The sequence below is a fragment of the Artemia sp. Qi Xiang Cuo genome, chromosome 11 (genome assembly GCF_049724085.1).
Source record: "Artemia sp. Qi Xiang Cuo chromosome 11, ASM4972408v1, whole genome shotgun sequence".
In the NCBI taxonomy this organism is placed as follows: Eukaryota; Metazoa; Arthropoda; class Branchiopoda; order Anostraca; family Artemiidae; genus Artemia; species Artemia sp. Qi Xiang Cuo.
This window is the reverse complement of record NC_142804.1, coordinates 73,847,901-73,868,018: the sequence shown is the minus strand read 5'-3', so window position 1 is coordinate 73,868,018 and position 20,118 is coordinate 73,847,901. Positions and strand designations below refer to the sequence as shown.

At 33.9% G+C, this 20,118-nt stretch overlaps 1 protein-coding gene across 4 annotated transcripts in view; it reads right to left on the bottom strand.

Annotated features, from left to right (window-relative positions):
- Positions 1-601: 601 nt before the first annotated feature.
- Positions 602-20,118, bottom strand: part of LOC148947334 (uncharacterized) — a 222,110-nt gene continuing 202,593 nt past the window's right edge. For all 4 annotated transcript variants that reach the window (XM_089097024.1, XM_089097023.1, XM_089097022.1 and 1 more), the window contains 3 exons: positions 9,679-9,957; positions 6,200-6,408; positions 602-3,854 (listed from right to left, as the gene is read on the bottom strand). In XM_089097024.1, the coding sequence (XP_088953150.1) occupies positions 3,438-3,854; positions 6,200-6,408; positions 9,679-9,957 (905 nt within the window). In that variant the 3' untranslated portion in view covers positions 602-3,437. The remainder of the gene's footprint in view (positions 3,855-6,199; positions 6,409-9,678; positions 9,958-20,118) is intronic.

Here is a 20,118-nt window from a genome sequence, read left to right as displayed (position 1 = left end):
ACAAAACACTGATGGGTCACAAAAAAAAATGCAAGTTTGAAGATCTAGAGAAAATGCAAAATAAATAGAAAATGTATTATGGAAAGTTTTTACTCAGTGATTGGTCAGCTATCAAGTTAAACATGTTAGATATATCAAAGTTAGATAAGAGGGGGTATTTTAATGAATTCTACTCATAAAATAAAATATAGTCAAAATATTACTGGCTATTATTGTGGCAAAAGTTGGCACAAAATAAAAACCCAACTATAAAAATCAGCCCATTTCGGCACAGGCCCAACTATTGAGAAGATTTTGTACTAAAACTTTCACACAATTTTCAAATAATTATTTCCATTTATATTTGTTCAGTTTATTAGCAATGAACATTTTAAATACTACTCTTAAGAATTAAAGAGAATCTATAAAGCTCTTCCTTAATTGCAATGCATTCCCAAAGAAGTAAAACAATTGGGTTGAAACTGGGCACAAAAAGTGGGACAAGGAGTCTGTTAGAGAGGGACTAATTTTATCATTCTATTTATCATCTATTTATATGGTTCTATGGTGTAGTGGTTGTCAGGTATTTATTAAACGCGATTCCGTCCTGATGGCAACTCTGTTTTTTTTGTTTTTTTTTTTTTTTTTATTTTTTTTTTTTTTTATTATTATTAGCATTTGATTTTTACAGAAGGAAACGACGGAACGTGGCATGATAATGCCAAGAAGAGAAGAGGGGGATTTTGTTGGAGATAAGGGGCAATTGGTAATTTGAGTGGTATAAGGAAGAACTAATATTTTGGAGACGTTTCAGAGATATAAAGCATTATAAAGATTCTAGAGCAACGCCGATCTGTTTCGGAAAGAAAAATTCATTAATCATACAGAACCATGAAATGTACGTCTGGAAATATGTCCTAAGACTTAGTACAAATTACAAAACATGTGTGCGCTGAAATCGAAATGGAATACAACTAGCTGAGTTTCAAGTTAATTTCCTGATGTGATATTTGTAAAAAATAAAAATTACTATATATAACCTTAGATTTATAATAGGAAATATTTTATTTAATAATACAAAACATAGTTTTGCCACTTTTTGATATAAAAACAAAAAAACTGTGATTACACTCTAAATATTTTTGAGCTTGATAATTTGTTCGTGTTATCTCCCCTTCAGCTTTATATTCAGAAACTTAAGAATTAAAATGAACCGACTGCCTTAATCTATACATCCAGAGTTAGGGCCCAAACGAAAAACAAGTCACAACCGAATGGGGTGGGAAAATACGACGATAAAGAAAAAGAAAAATAATAGCAAAATTAAGAGTCCTAGCGTGTTGGCTGGACTGATACAAGGTATTGAAGCTCCAACTCTTTTTTTGTTAATTTAATTTTCAATTTCTTTGTTCTTTATCGTAATTGAATTTTATCCCATTGTCCCATTTTTTGTTTTGCTGAAGACGGCTATTAGTTAATTAAGCTTGCATTAACCTGAATTCCTACAGAGGCTTAGCTCAATCAGAAATTTTCACTTTAGTGCTACCGCACAGACAGGTTCCTATCTTCTTTTTATATATGGTTTCAGCCACTTACCTGTGGTTCATTGTCATACTGAACTTTCCATTAAAATTAATTTTCTGTCGTTTATTAATTATGCAACTATAATATCCATATTTTGTTTCCACCCTTCAAGGAAAATGTCAATATTCCATTGATTTTCTGAAAAGGGAGACAAAACAAATAATAATAAACTTCGCAGTTTGAGAAAATATAATTATTTTCAAATGACCCTTCTTTTTTTAAACTTTACCCTCTAAACTTCATTCTCTCCCCCTCCCCCCCCCCCAAAAAAAAGAAAATTACCTCTTCAATAAAAAAAAAACTGAAGCACAGAGCTGCTCATCTAAACTTTAGGTTAGATTAGGTATAATAAAAAAAAAAAACATAAAAAAACACAAGGATGTCTTAGTTTGATCAATTTTCCAGGACAATTGATCAAAATAATAATCCAGGCTAAAAAAAAACATAAGGATGTCATAGTTTGGTCAATTGTCCAGGACAATTGATCAAGATAATAATCTAGGCTACAAGGTTTTATTTTCTTTTAAATTGTAATAAATACTCTTGGAACATTGAGATTAAATGAGCCAAGACCCTTGATATAATAAACAGCCGATTTCATACAAAACAACAGGCATTTGGCATTTCGAAAAGACAACTCTTGAAAAAAAAAACAAAAAAAAAAAAAAAAAAATATAACGAAGGGCAACACTGAAAACACATGTAGGAACTACACAACATAATAAGCTCTCTACTTAAAAACTGAGATCCATTTCTGAGAAATATATGACAACATTTTCAAACATTGACAGTACGGAGAGACAAAACGCTACTTTCTTCTAACATTGGAAGAAGCCTACAATATAAAATATATCTCCCCCTTAAATAGGTTTTGATAGGAGTTGAAATTTGCTAGGCTACGAGATTTCCGCTCGATGTGAAAAAAAAATTGTCTTTATGTAAGCAAGTGCTCAATTAACTTCTGTTTACGATAATTATTGAGAAATTTGTTTCTCCAACCAAAATTATTGTCTTTAACGCCAACAAAAGCTTTATAGGATTAACAAAGTTTGGATCTATGTTAGATAGATCAAGAGGTCCAATTCCAACGAGACATTTTGACTGGAGTTTACGCAGAATTTCTCGCTTGATTATTTTTGGATGACAAAATTTGCCGTTTTCTGTCAAACCTTAGCTTGGCATGATGAATACTTTAAAGGTTTTTTTTTTCAAATATAAACCAGCAACACTTTATAGAAAGATCAAACAAAATTATTTTTAGAAAGCTTTAGGCCGAATTTTGGTGACAGAACACCTTTTTACCTGCTTTCTTAACAAAATTTTTAGATATTCTATTAATGAAGTGAAAATATTGTCATACTATTAACTTACCAAAACCACTTCGAACAAAAGCAAAGCATCATCAAATAACGAAACAACGCAACTTATTAGCTGAAACAGCTAACATTTTTCGACAAACACTGTCAAACAAACAAGAGATGTGTTCCATAGCACTTAATGCATAATATGGCTAGTTAATATTATAGTTAAATGTCTTACTACGTAAGAGTTTAATATTAACATCTTAAGAAGACCGTTTTAACGAGCAACTTGCGATATTGTTAGATCAAAGAACATATTGCACCAACATATTTAAATAATGTCAACTGAGGACTAATAAGACAGCCCAAGTCGAGTAATTTTGCATTTAACCTGAAAATAATAGACTAGCTTGATCCAGAATTCAGAACTGCTAATTGAATCACAAATAGTAAAACCAATTTGGCTGTTATAAGCGATAGCTTCAATAGCGACCCCATGGTATTGTGTATCAATACATTAAACACCATGGAACACACAAGATCTTTCATTTAATTTACACTTTAGCTATGTCATTAGCATATAGCAACTACCTCCTCCCCCTCATCTGGCAGCTGACTTAATGGATTTGTCCGTAAATTTATCACCTCTTCATTTACTTGAGTCATAAACTGAGGAGGACGAGGAGGAGCAACTGGCTGAAATGTACTTAAAGTTCGTACATGCCTCGGTCGAACACTCAGCTTACTACTATAATTCGAATTCCGAGTGTCACAACTAAGCTCACTATTTGTCGGGTGTAAGCTTTGCAGACTAGAGCCACGCAATAAAGATGCACTCTCATGATCTAGATGAATTTCATCTCGGGTTCCCGTCACTTCGTCCCGAGCGCTGTCTCCAGTGCCGCTATCGCGGAGGCTTTCACTATCAGAGTGATCACTATTGCTATATTGAGGATGGAGGTATGGACTGGGATTACTATAATTGCCATCCTAGAAAAAGAGAAGGATCTTAGCTAATTTATATTTCAGAGTTCCAGTTTTGCATTTCATCCCAAACTATATGCTTCATGAATTGCTGGGAATAAAGTTGGCAAGACAAATCATTAATCTTTCTCAATAGGTGCATTAAAAGATTATTTTTAACAACTGTTAGCAACAATTAGGACAGTGGACACAATAGTTTTTGGCAGCAGTATGAATTGAGGGAACAGTTCTGATGTTGAAGCCTTTTAATAATAGAATAGATTTATTTGATAAAAAGAGCTTTCATAGTTTTGGCCTTGCTAAATAACGCTATTTTTTTTACAATATTGGTCACTGAAGTAGAAAAAAAAATTAGGAACGATTACAAAAAAAGGGACGAAAGAGTTCACGAAACGATTTGTACGACACCTTGGGGGTTCAAGCTTGATTTTGCTTCGGGTATTCACACGTTTTGTACAAGGAGGTGGTAGTAACGAACGTTGCTTCTCACATGCGAGTAACGAATGTCCAAACTTGAGCATTAGTTCGTATCGGCGCCCACGGAGAGACGGAATTTTCAGCGACTCGAGAGCGGACTCATAAGAGACGTGATTACAGAGAAAGCCCTAGTTTTGCAGTTATAGGTTAAATAAACTGCGAAGCGAAAATTTTTATTCGTTTTAAGTATCAAATTTGCTCTGTACATCAATTTGAAATTTATTTTAATAATAATAATTTATTTTATAATAATTTATTTAATAATAAATGGAATTCATTTTAATAATAAACGGCTGTTTTCAAATTGATGAACAGAGCAAATTTGATACTTAAAACGAATAAAAATTTTCGCTTCGCAGTTTATTTAACCTATAACTGCAAAACTAGAACAAATAAACTGACACCGGATATTCCCCTGTAATTGTAGACTGGATAACTAGGACTTTCTCCTTCTTTTTTCGATTCGATATTTAGTAATACTGGAATACGAAGCCCCAGGCTCGATTCCCGCTCCCACAATGTTGAGTGACGAGCCTGGTACCTGTTCCTGTAAAAAAAAACGCAGCAATTGAAATGTCGACGGACGCCCTGTACACAATCACTTAGTCTGGAGAATCTTTATCCTTTATAGCATTTCTATGTACTTCTTGCAGGGTTTATTGACGTTCCTTGGCGTTACCCATGTAAGTGAAGGCCCAAATTCAAGTAAGCTGTTGCATCTCTTGTTATTTTACATCTTTATTTTCTACTATATTCTTCATCCAATATTAATATAACATAGAAAAAAGCAGAATGCTTACATTTCCATTTAAACGTAAAAACCCTCTTTGTTTCAATTATAAGAGCTTCCGTTAATAAACTGAGAAGAATATAATTTTCAAAATTGACTCCCATGTAAAGTATGATCTAGTCATAGATACTTAGTATTAACATCCTGGAAACTGCATGTATTTCTAATGAACATAGACACACGTAGCTTTTCTTTAAAATATTCAACTTATGTGAAAATGACGAAAATGACCAATATGCATTCTTAAATAAACTTTGAGGATATTTATCTGCGGAAACAGATTTGGATTTTGAAGCATTATGGTAAAAGAATAAAAGTTAGTATTTGAAAATATGTAGTGTTTTTATTAAAAGATGAGTTAAACTTAAATACAGAGGAGGGTGAACAAACATTTTCATCTTAAGTATTTTTCGATGCGTTTTAAGCAAAACATTTTTTTTTCTAAAAGGGTTATGCCTCCATATGCAAATAGCAGACGTACATGAAAAATGGAGCTTTTGATTACCATTTTTCTCGTCCTTTGAAAATGTGACCTGAATACCTTTTGTATAAAAAAAAAAAAAAAAAAAAAAAAAAAAAAAAAAAAAAAAAAAAAAAAAAAAAAAAACGCACTTATGCAAGTAGTGGCATCAAATATACAAAAACCCTAAGATGAAGAAAAAAACTAAAAATACAAGGCACCAATCAGCTTAGGAAGGTATTACTTTTCTTTGAAGATGTAGGTATTTTTGGAAATCAAAATATTATTATTTGTGTAAGGTTAATATTATTAATGTTAAAAACGAAAAGCGTTGTCGAATTTAACAAATTAATTTTATTTTTTCTGCGGTTCAGTGTGGCAACACTGACGAAACTGTGGGGCTACTCTAAAAACTTTAAAATTTTGAAATAAGCGAGAGAAAAAAAAATTTAGAAAGTTGCGGTTTTCAGGTAGAATCAGGCTAAGAAGGGTCCCGTGGCAAAAAGTGTTTTTATATTGATGTTGTTGGTACGTTAACAATAATGGTGCAACGCCACAAACAATGGTGCAAACACAGTACTACCAACACGACCAGCATTACATTAAAAATAAGTAATAAAATACCATTTCTGGGTAGAGCATCGTAAAATCAGGTACAGGAGCTTCAGGTCCCGGTGGTAGCATTTCTTCGGGTAGGCTTCTTTGTTTTTTCGAGCGATAGATACAGTAGACCCAAACAACAGATGTCAAAACAATGGCCAAAACGACGACAATGACAATAATTGCTGCAATTGTCGCTCCGTCTTGGACTGAAAGGCCAAATGTTAGTGGCGCTGAAAAAAACCAAGCTTCAAAAATATATAAAACCAAATAATATTTTCAACTTTCTTCGCATAATAGACGACGAGTAAGTTTAGTTTTTGTCTTGGAGCAAGTTCACAAAATATATTTTAAAATAAATATAAATAATTCAAATTAATTTAGTGAATAATAAGTTCTCACTAAGGTGTACAAAGAAATGAAGGTTACCTAGTATATCTAAGGTATTGATTAGTCTACAGCAGACCTTCCTAAACTATGGGTCGCGACCCCTGGTGGGGTCGGGTGGCAAAATCATAGGGTCGCAAGAGATTTTAAAGTCAAATATTTATAAAATACTACAGGAAAAGACATATATTGTAAAATTGATGAATTTTTGGAAGAGTGATGGTCTAGAATGGAAAAATTGCTGTGGAATTGCTGTGGAAAAACAGATGGTGCAAGAGCGATGACGGGCAAAAGCATTGGTTTTAATTTTTTTTTTTTTAAGCTAGTCATTATGACCATATAAATTTTAGTCACGGTCATATTCACCAAGAGGCCATTGCAACAAAAAAAATAGCACCATAATTGAACGATTGGCTTCAGAATGCTGTTAAGATAATAAATTTGATTAAGAGCCATGCCCTTAACAGTCACTTATTTTCAAATCTTTATAAGAATATGGATTCCGTCTATAAAACTTTATTATTGCACGAAGAAGTAAGATAGTAGTCAAAAAGTCAAAGTTTAAGAAGATTATTATTATTATTAAAAGGCGGAATTGAAACGGAATTGAAACATTCTTGACCGAACGAAAATGTGAACTTGCTGCTTTTCTTCAAAACGACTTATGCCTATCCAAGCTGTGTTATTTGTCGGATCTCTTTGCGAAATTAAATGATCTCAACTTGTCTCGTCAAGGAAAAAATTGCAATATATTTACTTCTAATGATAAAATTCAAAGTTTTATTAAAAAGATTAAAAATAGGATAGAAAAAAAATTGTTCGAAATATTTTCCAGTTTCGACAGTTCGATAAGCGAGAGAAATCATTGTAAAAATTTTATTGCAAAAACTATTATAGATCACTTAAAAGCACAGTTTATATAATTAGCAGTATGATCTTTCCCTATCTCACCCATTATAAAAACCCGGACCGAGCTGCGAGTGCTCCAGAGAACGTATAAACATAAGTGGCATTGAATCTTCTCACGGGCTAGACAGTAGAATAATCACCTAAGGAACAAGTACTGACAGAACCACTGTGGCCAGCTCACCAATAAGTGGACAATCAGTGCACAAATAATTGGGAGGAGCTTTTGTTCGCACGAGAATCAAGAGCTACAACTCATCTGCGATCAATACTTACTGGATAAATTATATACAGAACTAGGTGCTCTAAAAGCGCTTTTAGAGACACTAGTTCTGTACATAATTATCAGTAAGTTTACCGCAGATTGATTTCAGGCTCTTCAGTCTCTGTGCGATTCAAAATCCGCTCCTCTTACTGATTTAAATGCACTGATTGATCACATGCTCACTGGTCAAGCCGGCCAAGTGGATTTGTCAGTACTTGAGCTTTTGAGTGATTCAAACTTAAAACTACAATTTTCAAAAAAAGCCCTTGACTGAATTCTAGATCAGAAATAGAACTGAATTCCCCACAATCGCAGATATGGCATTATATGTTCGTCAACACCACATATTTATGTGAAGTAACTTTCTGAGCTTTAACACATATGAAACCCCAATATCGTTTATCGCTAAAAAATGTTGAAGATGTCTTACGTCCAGCAGTGTCAAACATTCCACTTACGTCCAGTAGTGTCGAACATTCCACCAAGATTTAATTTGTTATACAACAAATAACAGGCACATCCATCTCACAAAAGTTTTTCTTTTCATTTATAATTTAATATTAACCACCCAACGACAGCGTTCGAATATATTCGATTGAACTAAAACGGTTAAAATTCTCTTTTATTTATGTTATTGCAAAAAATGCAATTTTGGTGAAAAATAGGGCATATAGTTTTCGTAAGTATAATAAAGACAACTGTTCAACTTTTGTGGAATTTTTTTATTTTATACTTTTGTATGTTTCTAAACGAATTCTAAAACTATATATTTTCATGTATGTATATTGTTACCTAACAAATGAATCATCCAAAAATATTTATTTGTCTTTCAATTATATTTATATGGGATCGCCGGGAAACTTGTAATCATAATTGGGGTCGTTAATGAAAAAAGTTCAGGAAGCCCTGGTCTACGGGTTTATCAGGTCAAGAAGCAATTCAGGATTAGATTTCAAGATTTCCCTATTGTTAAGTTCGTTTTTTGTCAGCATTATCCTCCATCTTTTACATTTTATTCTAATATATTTTCATAGCTTTCGTATTGTTCGTGAAGGTTGCTGTCAATTTTAATGACAAATGGCAATTTGCCAAAAAGCTTTCAACGGTTAGAAAGACGAATTTGTTTGAATCAAAGAAATCGTGAAACTGAAAATAATTGGTCATTTGGCACTTTAAAATGGCATTATTAATATAATAAACTAGTTCTTGTCAACATTATCCTCCATCTTTTACAGTTTATTTTAAGCTATTTCATAGCTTAAATTGTCAATGGCTATTCCATAGTCATTGAAAGAACAGCATTAATCATTAGAAGTGGAAAAATTCCAACCAAGCAGAAAATAAATTTAATATATTCAACTATATAGGATACTAACTGAAATTTTGAAAAATTAAGGAAAAAGCAAAGTAAAATTAAGAGAGTCTGAAATAAAAAAATGTCCCTTCGCATTAATCGGCAAAAGCAAGGTTCAGTCCAAAGTAAAAACAAAAAAGTAAAAGGGATAAATAACTGATGAGAATAATATTAATATTAATGCTTGATTTATATTTAATTATATTTATACATAACATTTATTTTTATTTTTTTATTTTTTTTTATTTAAGGCTGTTCTGTGATTTCGGTGGGAAACTAGATTGCGGGGTTGCTATTTTATTGGAAAGAAACCAAAGTTTCCTCTCTAATCGTTTTCCAAAAATATTTCGCTTAAAAACAAAAATAAACTGTTACTTTCCCCTTAATAATAATAATTTATTTATCATCCCCAATACAAGAAGTGAAGGATAAAGCAAAAAGGAAGAGAAAAAATAAAATCAATGAAAATTATGGTTTTTCTATTCCTGTTAACTTTTTTCTTCTAAGTTTATTCTTTTTTTCTATTACTTCACTTAGCTTTTTACTGTGTTGTATATTCAAAAATATATAAATTGAACACAAGTAACTAACCTGGTTTAACAGCAAGCAGGGTCGCTCCCTGACTTTTTCCAAGAACATTTGACATCTCACATTCGTACCGGCCTGTATCTGATTCCTTTACATGAACAATGATTAATAACTGATTATCAGCCGTAAAAAAATGGCGTTCAGTAACAGGCAGTGGACCACTGTCTTTTGTCCAAACAAGGCGGGGCTTAGGGGAGCCAGACGCCATGCACTCTAATACGGCCGTTGATCCAGCCATTACCTCTTTACTAGGTTCCATTGGACGGACGAAATCAGGTGTTTCTTTAAAGAAATAATAAGTAAATAATTAGATACAATCAAGGTGTGTGGGAATGTGGTCTCAAGTCGATGCGCAATTATTTTAAAGAAATGTCCCTTTTCAAGAAAACATTTGAAGATTGAACATATTACTCGAGGTATAGTCCACAAACTCCTTTTCATGCTAGCATATACCAACACACTTTAACACCCGACTGTCAAAAAAAAGCACTGGTCATAATAACTACTTACAGGGAATAAAATACAATAGCTGATGTGTAAATTCTCTGAACAACTTTAGAGATTAGCCGCGTTTTCAGGCTCAGCGGGTTCGAACACGGGTTGTTCTCTTCTAGTTTCAAGTTTCTAGTTTTTCATCTAGTTTCAGTGGGTTCAAAGTTTCAACCCCGTGTTTTCCTCGAAAACCATCAGACTGTTCGTGATATCGAACTGCTAAGTCGTGTTTTCGGGCTCAGTGGGTTCCAACACGGGTTGCTCTCATCTAGTTTCAACTTTCTAGTTATTCGTCTAGTTTCTGCGGGTCCGAGGCTTCAACCTTGTGTTTTTCTCGAGAACCCGCTTTGTGAAAACGCTTGATGAACTAGACGAAAGCAACCCGTGTTCGAAACCGCTGAACCTCAAAACGCGGCTATTAGTTTTTCAACTGATTAATTTTTGAGTTCACTGATTTTTGAATTCCGCCCACTCTGGATATAGTACTGTCGACAACTAACGCCTCTATCTTTGATTAAATAAAAAAACAAGTTTTTAATTGAAAGTGAGGAGCAACATTTAAACTTGAAACGAACAGAAATTATCCGTATATGAAAAGGGCTGTCCCTTCCTCAACGCCACGCTCTTTAAGCTGAAGTCTTTTATTTTTTAAGAAATATAATTGTAAAAAAGAGTCTAACTTTAGCGTAAAGAGTGAGGCGTTGAGGAGGGGACAGCCCCTTTCATATACAGAATAATTTCTGTTTGTTTTAAGTTTTTTTTGTTGTTGTTGCTCCTTACTTTCCATTAAAAAAACTTGTTTTTTATTTAATTTTTGAACATTTTTGAATTAATGGAGGTTTTGATTTTGGCTCACCGTACATGAATAATTAAAAAAAATTGCATATTAATTTTACTTTTATTTGGTTAAATGCTTTCTCGAAAGTTGTTTAGTTTTATTTACGAGCGTTTTTATTAGTATAAATATACGTAACTTACGAATTAACTTACGTAACGAACTTCTATATCCATATAGTTTTAATACGTATATTAGGGGGTTCACCCCCTAGTCAATACCTCGCTCTTTACGCTAAAGTTCAAATTTTGTTCCAATTCTTTAAAAATGACCCCTTAATCACAAAGGCCGTTAATTAGAATAAATAGCTCTTATGAAAGTAATAAAAAAAATCTTTTGCTTAAAGAGCGAGGTATTGACTAGGGGGCGAACCTAATCATATACTTAGTAATTTCTGTTCGTCTTATGTTTTGATGTTGCTCCTTACTTTCAGTGAAAAACTCCACTTAAAACAAGGAACAGTTCTAAAGCTACTTAATATTTCTTTATTTTTGGAGGAGTAACTGCTTATGTTTGCCCTTAATAATTACTCAATTCATTATTTCTCATTTGAAAGTGCCAATGGTTGTACCCCCTACTATTCATTACAAGGGGGTTGTACCCCCTTGCCAATGGTTGTACCCCTCTATTTCATTGCACTTTCTCATTTGAAAGTGCAATGAAATAGAAAGTCATTATCTGGAAATTCAATTTCTAAATATAAAGTTTACATTTTACATCATGTACTGGACATGGGCGTAGGCAGCATATTCTCTAGGGGGGGCAGTCGATAGTGTGAAGGAGGGCCTTTTATTAACTGCTTTTCCAACCATCTACTTTTTCAGCCATATCTAATGTAAATTTGAAGGTCTAGGGGGGGGGGGCAGCTGCCCCCCCTGCCTCCCCCTCCCTATGCCCATGGTACTGGATAGACCAACGACTGAAGGGACGTATAGTCCTTTCCCATATAATTCCCTGCTATAATACCACCAATATCAAATTTGTTTTATTTCATCAAAATTCGAATAATAGGTTATGTTTCCTAATTAAAGAATCAGTTTTGTGATTGCCGTCTAACTTTTAAATATACTACTAAAAACTAAGTTTTTTTTGGATATCAAGCAGTTCGTGGTAACGAACTGTAAGTAACGAGCGACCCGGCTCAATAGTAACCGAAACTCCAAAAACGGAATAACGTGGGAAGATTTTTCCATGAAGGAATTTTTCATGGAGGAAGAAAAGTTCCATGAAGGGGGCGCCGGATTTCCCAGCATTTAAAAAAGAATCAGAAAAAGAAAAAAGAATCCATATTTAAAAAAGAATCAGAAATTAAATTAAAAAATAGTTGTTTTTTTTTAACTGAAAGTAAGGAGCAACATTAAAACGTAAACCGAACAGAAATTATTACGTATATGAGGGGGTTTCTCCCTCCTCAATACCTCGTTCTTTACGATAAAGTTTTTTTTAGTGATTTCAAAAGAGCTATTTATTCTAATTAAACGACTTTTGTGATTCAGGGGTCATTCTTAAAGAATTGGAACAAAATTCGAGCTTTAGCACGAAGAGCGAGGTATTGACGAGGGGGCAAACTCCCTCATATACGTAATGAAATTATACGAATATAGAAGTTAGAAATGTAAGTTATTTCGTAAGTTACGTATATTTATTACTAATAAAATCGTTCGTAAATAAAATTAAAAGGTCTAGTGCCCCTTTTAAGTAACCAAAAAAATTGGAGGACAACCCCCTCCCCCGCCATTTTTTCTCAAAATCGTCCGATCAAAATTTGAAAGAGCCAATAGCCAAAAAAAGTAAAGTCAATATGCAAATTTCGTTTTAATTATTCATGTACGGTGAGCCTAAATCAAAACCTGCATTAATTCAAAAACGTTCAAAAATTAAATAAAAATATTTTTAACTGAAAGTAGGGAGTGATATTAAAACTTAAAACGAACAGAATTATTCCGTATATGGAAGAGGCTGCCCCCTCCTCGACGCCCCGCTCTTTACGCTAAAGCCTTTTACTGTTGTAAAAAGAAGAGTTGTTAGAAAGAGTCAAACTTTAGCGTAAAGAGCGAGGCGCTGAGGAGCGGACAGCCCCTTTCATTTACGGAGTAATTCCTATTCGTTTTAAGTTTTAATGTCGCTCCTTACTTTCAGTTCAAAAAAACTTCTCCTTTTTATTTAAATTATCAATAAACCCTATTTCAATTGAATAGGATCAGTTACGTATGTACCCAGAATGGGGGCATAATTTTCTAAATCCAAAGTTAGGGCGCCTCAAATTTATCACAATAAACCAATTTATCTTTCTTTGTGTGTAAATTATTATCTAATTCATTGAGGATGTAGTCTAAGATTATAATGACTATTGAGTGACTATTGGTCAATATTATTAAGTTCATTGGTCTAGATACACATAAAATTGTAACTCAAAAATCCTTCGTCAATCTTCATTCAAAACATTTCCCCAAATTCGGCACCATATAAAACTAGAATACTTGTTTGGAAACTAAACTGGAATTGCTGATGAAATAAAAAAATTCAAAATTGTACAATTTAACAATAATATATTTAATTATAATATTTAGTCATATATGTACAAAGACTTTGAGTATAAGAGCAGAACAGCACCATAATTGAATGAATTGTTACTAATTTGGAGATTGAATACTAGTTACTTCATTACACTGAATTCTTTCAAAAGAACATTATCAAGTTCATTAATATTGATATCCATAAAATAGTAATTTAAAAGCTGTACGTAGACCTTAGTGCAAGATTTACTCAGTAGGTTAGCTCTAAAATCGAAGCGGAATATAAATAATTTCGAAACTGAATAATTGCACAATAAAACGCATTCAATTCCTTTAAGAGTAAAAAGCGGTCAAATAGGTTCCAGAAATTATGTACTTTATACACATCTCAATCAATTTTAAGTTGTCATTTGAATGGCAAAAACTATGGTACTAAATAACAAACAATGCAAGAAGATTTTCAACAAGTCATTCAATTACACTGAACCAAATTAGGGAATTCAATAGGATTAAATACCACAGGATTTGCATATAACATGTCAAAAGTCAAAATCAGTTTTACACACCCACTGGTTAAAACTAGAGATTTCGATGGATTTGACGCTCTCTGTTTAAGGTGTACTTGACTCAAAGCCGATATTCTTTGCTTGGAAACGTCCACAGATACATAAATTAACGATTATTTCCTAAAAGCTCGCAAAGTTAATAGACCAAATATCCTACCCACATGCAAGAAGGATTGCTAACAATCTCCCTCTCTAAGACCAAGTCCACCTACTATCCCTTCCCAGAAAAACAACAGCCTGAAAATGCATTTGTACGTGTTTTCAAACCTACCCTCTATACACAAAACTAGTGTTTAGACTTTAAATAGAACATAGTTCTGACCTTCAATGGCAATATTTATACTCACACTCCACAAAAATTGAAGAGGTATATACCACCATAAAATACACTGAGAATTTTGAAAATTTCGAGTTTCTATGCAAATATTATAGGCATCTTGTTCTTTACTGCTCTAATGTAGATGACAGCAGCAATAGACCTACTAGCAAGGGCAAAAACGGATGAAAACGTAGCGTCTCACTAAAAATCGATACCAGAAACTTGGCGTCCTGGGGATGTGTAGAATACCAGTAACAGATACAGCATCTCAATTTTAAAAATGCAGATTTAAAATATTATCTAATAAACTGAGAACAATGGTTAAACACAGGATTTTAACAGTAAAAAAAAATATGTATAGAAAAACATATCGCCGGGACCAAGCACTGCACGTTCGGAAAACAAATGGGCCCAATGAATATAAAAACTGATAAAAAGCATGTGATATTTGCAGATTAAAAGGAAAATACTAGAAAAATCACTGTTTATATCTAAGTTAAACATACGCATCTTGGGTAACTAGCCGAAGGCTCTACCAGTAATATGCGTAAAGACTTCGGCTAGTTACCGAAAGCTCCGAGGTTAACCTCCCACGTCGATTGAGATTTTTTCTAGCATTTCCATTCTATCATAAGACTATCTTAATGAGTTTTTTAAAACCATTTTTAAGACATTTTCAAAAATCTATGAAGAGATTCCTGTTTTGTTTTTTTACAGATAAAAAAAAGTTTATTTTCCAGAAAAAGACAATTTTAACAGCACAAGAGCAAAAATTCGAACGAAGCGCCATCTTTGTTGATAAAACCCCGAAACTGTACTTGAATAGGAGTATTCCCTTACAACAGTGAAAAAATATCAATCAAATTAGCCAAAATACTAATATAGTATCCATACATAAAATGTAATACTGAAGCAGCCTATCATTTCACTTCCTGAAAATGAATTAAGCCATAAATAGAAAACCAAAACTATTATATAGAGCTCATGAGAGAAATACCGCCATTCTATATAGGTTTTGACACTTTAAATCTCCTACCCAGGCTTATTGACACGTCTGGCATAATAATATAGCAGCCTAAATTTTTGACAGCATGCTTTCTATAATATTTATTAATCAACAAAATAGTCAATATTATAAATAGCCAGGAGTCCCTCAATCTTATTATTGGATAGAAAAGTGATAGCTATATTAAAAATACCTTAAAATATATCTTTTTATAGTTAGGAGAATAGCGTGCTAGTACGCAACCTAGTGCGCAACCCTTCAAAAGGCACGAGTATTTCCAACCTGATGTTTATTAACTATTGAGATACATTTATTGCATGATGTTTGTCAGTTTATGATTTTTGGTATCAACATCAATTCCTAGTATCTTAGCACGATATTATCACTAAGTTAAACACCACCTGTGTACACACCAAGCGAGTCTGGTAATAAAATGTCACACAACCAACATCCAAACAGCAGGTTGTCACAAGCCTCACCTTACTCCTCTCTCGAATAAGCACACACGACACCACGAAATAAATGTAAAGAATGACCAATAAATAGCGGCTAATCAACGGACATGAACAACCAGTGATTGGTTGTTAACTAATAAAAATCTATTTCGATCCTTTAGCTGTAGGTCATGCAAGCAAGTAGCCTACCTATTTATTGCAAGAACTGACAAAAGGCTTTCCCTCAACATGATATATCTGTGGCTTCAAACCAATTTACGTATCTTGCACTTTTTGCATGATTATCTACTAATCTGGTCCTTTAGTTTGTTATTGTCCGATGGACAAAATAACAGAGTTTTGTTTACTTCACAACAGTCGGGGAAGATCATTGATGATTTATTAATTTTATTTATTATTCAGTAGCACATTTAATTTAAAAACATTTTTATCTTGTTCAAATTCCAACAACAACAAAATTACTTTATTTTCGCTCCGCAATAAAACTATTAAAATTACAGATACGCCTTCTGCTTTTTAAAAGAATGTTGTATACACATTCTGCCTAACATAAAATTCAAAATTTTTAATTTCAAAACTTGGCAAAATCTCATTCCTGCATTCAAAAAGGCCTCTTTGAACACGTTCGTATGCGCCAAAATGTACGAGTCACAGAGGCAGCAGGGATGGTGGCACAAACTTACATACAGCTTCCAAAGCCAATGAGCTGTCTACGCTAATACTTCCAAAAGGGGCTTACTTAAACTCGATGCTCTCAATTAAGCTGGCTTAATTGAGAGCTGGCTCAATTAAGCTTGCTTAATTATTCGAAAAAAATATTGTATCACCAAAGTGCAGCCATACAAATATGAAATCATTAGGGTAGGAGAAAGGAGTAAGTCTAAACTGCAAAATGGGCAAATAATACAAAACGTATTAACATTGTTGAAACACTTGAACTGAAAAATTCATGACATTTCAGGTGATCTGGACTCAAGCCCCCCCTCCCCCTTCTCCTCTTTTCAAACGTCTGCTCGAGGGTTTCAAAAAACTACTTATAGTTAACGCAATAAGTGAATTAATTCGTTTCGCTGTATTCACGTTTTGTGAAAAGAAAAAGGACTCGCTATGGCTTAGTTATTTTGTTAATAATTGGATGCTATGCTGTTTTGCATGTAAGAAAACGGTGGAAAAAAAACGTCGCAGGCCTCCACGGTCCACTGGGCCACCCTGAAGAGCGGTGATTGCCAACGCCATCCGTGGGCCTGCCCACTACAAGATAAGTCTCATTTTGGTTTTTCATTTTTAATTTTGGTTTTTCCTTCTCACACTAGTCATGACGTCTTTCAAGCAATTCGATCATGCACTGGCGAAATTTGCAGGCTATCTAGTGTGGCCTGTACGAATTCTGATGATTACGAAAAATGATGGAAAGCGAACTAACTATTTGATCTTTTGTTACGGGGATCATAACGAGCAAATTGTTTCTGGGAATAATATTGTATCGTACAAGGATAATATTCAAGAGGCTTCTGCTAAAACTGCGAAGACTGTGAAACACGCTTTTGAGGAACTTAAGCGTTTTCCCAACATTTACAGGTCTATTTCAAAAGCGTTTGCGGTACCGGATCAAGCTGCCGCGCTGCCCGGTTCACAGTCTGCTTTATTTGCACGAATTTCCGCTACAGAACAGGAGCTAGAGAAAACTAGGGAATCTATAGTTACAGAGATAACTCGTCAGGTTTCTACCAAGTGTGGCTCGAATGCAAAATCTGGTCTTAAAGATACAGCTGAGACTATAATTAGCGAGTGATATAAGTCTGTGTCACTAGAATTCAACCCCATATTAGACCGTATCGAGCGTGAGTTGAAAATGTATAGAATGCAAACCCGTAATCTGGAGAATCGAATTGAAAAAATCGAAGTCAAGCTAGACGATATTGATCAAGAAAATATGTTGGACAGTCTTATTTTCAACGGTCTGAAGCAAAAGCCAGGAGTTGACCTTAAAACGACCATGCTCAGAGTCCTTTGGACACGGATGGGTGTTACTGGTATATCTTCTGGTGAATTATCAAGTGTTTTCCGGTTTAGAATCAATGGGCCTCATACCACCAGTGACAAAGTTGCCCCAGTTTTAGTGCAATTTGTTAGTAAAGAAGTTGCTCGAAAAGTGTTCTTACAGAAGTCTAAACTAGCTGGGTCTGGAATCTTTGTGTCGGAATCCCTTACAGAGCGACGTAGCGACCTGCTAAATGCCGCAAGGGATCGCTTTGGTGTTAAAAATGTATGGACTGATCGGGGTAACATACTAGTGAAGCTACCTGGTGAACCGTCTGCCCGGAAAATAAGATCCCTTGCTGAATGCGTTTGAATTAGTATTTGTGTTGTTTTCTGTCGTTTTTTATTCTCAGTAAAGAGTTTTTGACTTTTTTGGTTCTGGTTCTTTTTCGCGATTTTTTAAATCTTATTATTATTAGCAAAAACAGTTTTGTTATAACGTTTATTTTATTATTTGTTTTACTTTTCTTTTGAGGGATCCGTTTTGTTCCGTTTTTGGTTTTAGTCCTTCTATTATTATTTGCAAAAAAAATGTCTTGGTCTCCTATTTTTTGTTTCTTACTTTTTTTTTCTTTTTTTTTTCATTTAGAGAGATATGTTATATGTTTATTTATTTACTTTCGTTGGTTCTTCACTTGATGATTTAATGAGCCGACCTTTTCGTCTAGAAGAAGTTTTATAGGCACCAATAGAAAGAGATGCTGAACCGAGTATGAACCAAGTTAGATTTCAACCGTTAAAAAATAGTGCTTATGTCCAAAGATCGAAGTTATACCCCGGGGAAGCCGATTCGTTGCGTTTATGTGCCTGGAATTGTCACCTCACTACTGGTTATGAAGATGTGTTGCAATTTCTTTCTGATTCTCAAGGAAAAATTAGTTTTATTGGTATATCTGAAAGTTTTTTTTAGTCAGGAACACTCTTTCTCGCTGTATTCTTTTCCAGATTATAATTTGGAGGCTAAAAACCGGATGTCACTTCACAGAGGGGGAATTGCGTGTTTGATTTCAAAGTCATTGACATACCAAGTAAGAAATGATATTGATGTTTGGATAGAGGGTAAGTTTGAAAGTTTTAGTATAGATTTAAATTTGGGTAGTAGTAAATTTTTGATTAGCATTGTGTATAAGCCACCGAGCGCAAGCTGGGAAGATTTTGAGCGTGGATTTGATCAACTTACGCGTGCGGTGTCTCGGACAGGTTTGATTTTATTTGTATGGGTGATTTTAACTTTGATCTGCTATCGCTGAATGGAGTGAATCTGGATTTTTTTAATTTGATGGTTGCTAATGATCTTTTTGCCCTAGCTAATATTCCAACAAGGGTTACGAGTCATTCAGCTACTCTCATTGACAATGTTTTTGTTGGTTCGAAGTATCTGGACCGTAGTTATGCTGATGTGGTTCTGTACCCTTGTTCTGACCATTTTCCAGTTCTCGGAACGGTAACTTGTGTCCGCATAAAAAGAAATGAAAGAAAAAAAGTGAAGACTCGATCGTTAAAAAAAGAGAACTTACAGAGGTTTGGTGATGAGTTAAGCAGCACTGATCTTAGAGATATTTTGGAGATAAAAGATGACGCTTCTGGGGCATTTGATTGCATGATGGGGATGATACAGCAAATTTATGACAAGACTTGCCCAGTTAAATTTGTGAAAATCCATAAGGATCAACCCAGGAAGCCTTGAATAACTACAGAAATTCTTGAAGCGTCAGATTTAAGAAATCAAGTGTATACAGATTATTTAAATAGTAAGTGTGTCAAGAAATTGGAAGAGTTAAAAAAAATACACAATAAAGTGAACTCTAATGAAAAAGAAAGCAAAAAAAGAATATTTTGCTAACTAACTGAGTTTAAATAAGGATAATGTGAGAGGAATTTGAAAGTTTTTAAACGGTCTACTAAGAAAGAAGAAAGAAGCTCCACCCAATTCGCTGCTGATTCAAGGAGAAGCAGTGAGTGATGAAACGATTATTACTAATAAATTTGCTGAGTTCTTTTCAAGTATTGGTCAAAATGTGCATGCGGGAGGGTTAGTGAATTTTAATAATGATTCCTTGGAGGACGAATTTTTGGATGAAAGAGGAATTGGAAATGAAATTGAATTTCAACCGCGTACTGGAGATGAAATTCTGAAGGTTGTGAAAACAATCAAATCTAATTAAGCAGGGAAAGATGGAATTAACTTGAAGGCTTTGAAGTCAGTGATGTGTT